This window comes from Onychostoma macrolepis, chromosome 14, assembly GCF_012432095.1.
Source record: "Onychostoma macrolepis isolate SWU-2019 chromosome 14, ASM1243209v1, whole genome shotgun sequence".
NCBI classification, from domain to species: Eukaryota; Metazoa; Chordata; class Actinopteri; order Cypriniformes; family Cyprinidae; genus Onychostoma; species Onychostoma macrolepis.
Window position 1 is genome coordinate 19,122,256 of NC_081168.1, and position 5,054 is coordinate 19,127,309.

The 5,054-nt window shown below is 36.5% G+C and overlaps 1 protein-coding gene across 3 annotated transcripts in view; it reads right to left on the reverse strand.

Moving 5' to 3' along the window:
- Window positions 1-3,699: 3,699 nt before the first annotated feature.
- Window positions 3,700-5,054, reverse strand: part of LOC131553974 (interleukin-17B-like) — a 9,326-nt gene continuing 7,971 nt past the window's right edge. For all 3 annotated transcript variants that reach the window (XM_058798974.1, XM_058798976.1, XM_058798977.1), the window contains exon 4: window positions 3,700-4,602. In XM_058798974.1, coding sequence (XP_058654957.1) covers window positions 4,350-4,602 — 253 coding nt within the window. In that variant the 3' untranslated portion in view covers window positions 3,700-4,349. The remainder of the gene's footprint in view (window positions 4,603-5,054) is intronic.

The following is a 5,054-nucleotide window of genomic DNA, read 5'->3' on the forward strand; positions in this document are numbered from 1 at the left end:
ATCGGATAGGATCGGATCGGATCGGCTCTTACCTTCCGTGTGACAGCTCGAGGAGAGCAGGGTGCTCGGAGGTCGGAAGAGGTAAGGCAGGTACCGGGAGAAACATTTCATCTTTCTTTCGTTTGTTTTCCTTTGGGAGGGTCCTTCCCACCATCCGCGCTGCGATGACAGCAGATCCGGACCGGAGGAGGGATGCTGCTGCTGCTCGCTGGATGCGTGCGGAGTTACAGCAGCATCCTAAACACTTCTCACGCGTGTGTCACGAAGACGTGCTGTGCATCCTCGCAGTTCATCGTGTTTTCCTCCCAGAAGGACGGAGGGCTGAGCTGTGTTCCCGAGCTTCGGTTGGGAGGGGCGGTGATGAGGGCAGTTACACTGCTGTTACATGAACATTTGCCCTCTGACCAGGAATGTACTGCGCACAGCCGATTGATCACTGAGCTTTATTTAGACGCGCGAAGCAGGACACGAAATTATCCTCATGTTTATGAGAGAGACTGTAAACTTTTTGCTGTTCATTTTAAAACTGTCCAACAGCGCCGTCTAATGGTTTTCATGTATACCGCCACTAATATAATTTCTATTAATATTCAATATGTTGATCATGTTTATTTATTTATTTATTTATTTATTTATTTTTGGCAGTAATGAAAGGAGTCTGTAAGGATGGAGGTGCAGTGCGTTCAATGGACTGTACTGTTTTTTTGTTGTTGTTGTTGTTGTTTTTGTTTTTTAACAACAGAGAGGGAAAAAAAAAAAAATCCATAAAACATTTTTTAAAGGTGTGAGTTATGAAAATTATTTGATCTAGGACCTATAGTGCGTACCATTGTAATGACTGTAAGTCTATTCATCAAAGCTTCGTTTTTGCATTAGCTATGTTCTGTATCATGCCATAACTTTAGATTACAAAAACGTTGTGGGAACATTGTTTTGAAATGTTTTTAACTCGTTGACAGTTATCGTGTCATGATTGTAACGTTATTTAAAGGTTAAGCCAACATGTCTCTCAGTATTATGATAATCAATTGCAAATAACATTGTAAGGACGTTAGTATTTTTCAAAAGATACAATTTTTGTATATTTGTACCTTAAAAGTATACATATTATTATCTAAAGTTTACATATTAGTACCCTTCGAAAAGATACTGCCCAAGTAACAGCTTTTGTACCTTTTTTCTGAGACTGTACTTACAACTTAAAAGGCTTTTACAATATTTCATTTTAAAAATACATGTATTTTCTGTTAAATATAATATATTCAATTTGAGTGCCCACAGTGCCCACAATTTCAGTAGTTCATATGTTTTAGCATTACATTTTGTTTTAAATTATATATTGCCATTGTTTTGCTTTGCAGTGTATGCGCAATGTTTATGAGTTAATTGCATCATATTTGTTTCTATTTTGTTTAATATGCACAGAGGTCACACTTAGACGCAGGGACCATCTGCTTAATCAAACTCAATCTAAAGGTATGAGCATGCAATTCTCTTGTTAACACCTTAAACAGAAACATATGTCGTAATTCTGATTACTGAACAAACACTTAACTAATTGTTTATTTATTTATTTAGACAAATGGCACCCGAACCCCCCCAGTGCAAATGTGAAGACTCATGTATGATATTTGGTGACGGAAATCACACACTGAGTAGTCAGTGAGAGTGGCCAGTGCCTCTGAGAACAGGTGCCATCTGTGCTGGTCCCCTGGGTATCAGCATATCAAAATATCAAAGAGTTCACTCTCACCAGCCATCCCTCTCTCTCTCTCTCCTCCTACTCTCTGACACACGCTGCCTGACTCACTGTTGGGAACTCACGCTGGCGTCTTTTTTTAAGAAAGCACTAAAACCTCAATGAATATTTATGAGCCACAAGAGCTTCTAAATATAGATTGACAGTCCTGGATATATTGAATCTGAAAAGCTGAAATAGTGGTTGCCTACAGATCTGTGTTGGTATATAGTACATAGCTATAAAAAGGACATGTCATGAAGTCCAGCTGCAATATGCAATTCTGTGCAATGTTTCAGTGAATAGGTAAATGGATTATTCTGCTTGCTGCTCAATTAACTGTATATTAGTCTTGCCTAATTCACAGACATTCTTCAAATTATGAGTGTAGCCGTTTGAATGATTAGGCCTAATTTCTGAGTTTTATATGCTGGCTCAAAACGATATTTCATACTCAGAATGGCAAAGTCTTGGCAAGCAGGCTATTTCTGCTTCACTAATGTTGTCACGTCCACGCTCTTGACAAAAATACAATTATGGGAACACAACAGGTTGTTTGTCAGAAGACAGGGGAAAATCTTAAAGTTCACTGTTTTCTCATACATTTCACTGCAAAAAGTGGAACAATTATATTGAGTGATTATATATAAAAAGCATGAAGTGTACTGTACATAATATTGTATCGTGACAGAATCTGGAGGGCTGCATAAAATATGTAATAAAGTTTATAACAGTAAGGAATAAAAACTAAATATGCAATTATAAAATATATACTGTATATAGGCATACATCAATTATACTTAAATGGGTAGAAAAATGCACTTTTTAATAAAAGTAAATGTTTTGATAATTTATATACATTTAGGATATTTTAAATATAATATCACTTCAATATAGCATATTTAATTTTACTTTTTGAAAATACAGGCCTATGGCTGCTAATATTTTGAAGGGGTCATAAAATCTGAGCCCATTACGTTAAAAAAATCTGAAAATCCCTTACTTAAAATATCACATAGGCTATAGGCTAACTGAGAGTAGGCTACATTATGGGGTTGTAACATAAAAGTATGTAAAACATGTCAAATATCCCACTGAGAGCGTTCACTGAGAGTACATCATTGTCCAGATGTCTGTCAGTTCCTACCTTCTGCTGCCGTCCCCTCCGATGGACCCTTCACCTGCACCAAGCACCAGATTCGTTCACCTGGACCGCGTCCTTCTCGCAAGTAATCAAACAACAGTAATAGTCAGACTCAAAGTCATGTTTTTCAGCTGAAGATTACCTGTCATCTCATCAGCCAAACACATACCGGGCATGATGCGTCCTTCGCCTGTATTTTTCTCTATTACTGATCCTCGCTGATCACTAATGATTGAGATTATGCAGGACTCGGCTCTTCGAGTCCTGCTGATGGCGCACGTGAGACCAGAAGCTGAAATGTCTTGATTTAATTTGAACGTATACGTCGTCCTGATGGAGTGTGTGTGATAGCCTGTTGTTTGTAAGAACATCCCAAGTAGCAAGGTATCACTTTGAGTCATTTTTAAGACATGAAGAACATATTTTAATTATATTTATAATATTTTAAACATAAACACAATGTAGCTACTTTCCTCATTATAATGTCAATAACTTGCAATCATCCGAATCATGAAATCATTGTATAAATGTAAAAAAAATAAAAACAAAACAAAAAAAAAAACAAAGGCAAAGTGGGCATTGTGTGTCACTCATGTGTAAACGTTGACTTCTGTTAAGAGCTGACACGATACAATATTTACTAGGCTATTATAGCCTGGCATTTCTTAACACACCGAGAAAAAAATCCAGTAAATTTGTTTATTTGTTTTGTATATTTTATTTACGGTAAAGACACGATGATTTTGTCAGTTCTCAAGTTGCAAATATGTACATTAAAAACCTGAAAATGACTAGGCTATATATTTTGGGAAAATATGAGAAAAATAGTAAATATAATATTTATTAAAAATACTTTAAAGCTGAGTCCTCGGGTTATGTGTTAACCCAGTTACCATCCCCACATTAAAATGAAAGAAACCATTAAAAAAACAAACAAACAGAAAAAACATGACATCATGCGTCCTCTTTCTATCACTGTATCTTATATTTTGGTCAGTAGAGGGCGATCTTAAACAGACAACCCAGATAGTACCACGAATTTGTACCAAACCACATGATATTATTGAAAATTGGCTATTTGTAGACATATCAGCATTAAATTCTCTTTCATTATTAAAAATACTTTACAATTCCATAACGTAGTCTATAGCAACTAAAAATGATCTGCCCGAACTGTCAACTTTGATACGTTTTAAAGGCACAGCTGTAACCCCATTATAGGCTTATAACTATAGCCTGCTATTATACATATCTTTTTTTCTTTTAATTTGTGTTGCACAATGCATGTTATTAATACTTGACGACATTAAATGTTCAAAATATAATCATCTTTTCAAAATAGAAAAGGCGCCTGCACAGCCACGGTTGCGTTTTATTGAGCTCACCCTACAGAAAATTATAATATTCACAATTAGGATCCGGATTTATTTGCAGTAAAAGAGGCTGAAATGTGTTGGTCCCACGCAGCTACCCCACGATGCACGTGCACCCCACGGCGATGCTCTCCACCAGCGATCTGTAACGGGGAACGCATTTCTTCTGCTTCGTCGGTTTCCTGGTTGGCCGATGGCACAGCAGCCTGCGCACGGGGATCTTGGCGTAGATGAGGGCGCTGGTCATGGTGCGATCCTCCTGCATGGTGAAAGGATTGATGCAGCCCACACACGAACACACGGCCTCCGGGATGTCCACGGGTTTACGGGTCTCATCGTGGTTGATTCTGCCCAAAGACATTCAATAAATGGCATGGGTATACACTACTGGCCTATGTATACACTACAGTTCAAAAATTTAGTCTTGGTAAGATTTGCTTTTTTCTTATTTGCTCACCAACGTTCCATTTATTTGATAAAAGTAAAAACTACTATTGTGAAATATTGTTGCAATTAAAAATAAATAAATAAAAACTCTGTTCCTGTGAATTTAATAGGCTACTTTTATTTAGCAAGGATGCATAAAAAAAAAAAACATTTTTAATGTTAAAAATAATTTTTGTTTAAAATAAACGCTGTTCTTTAAACTTCTATTCATCAAATGATCCTGAAACATGCCTGACACTGAAGCCTTTTTTTTTTTTTTATATATAAATTAAACAGGGCTTTGGGGTCTCTCAATCTTTAATCAGAACATAGAGGTTAAATAATATAATAATATTCATAATGTTTGAATTTC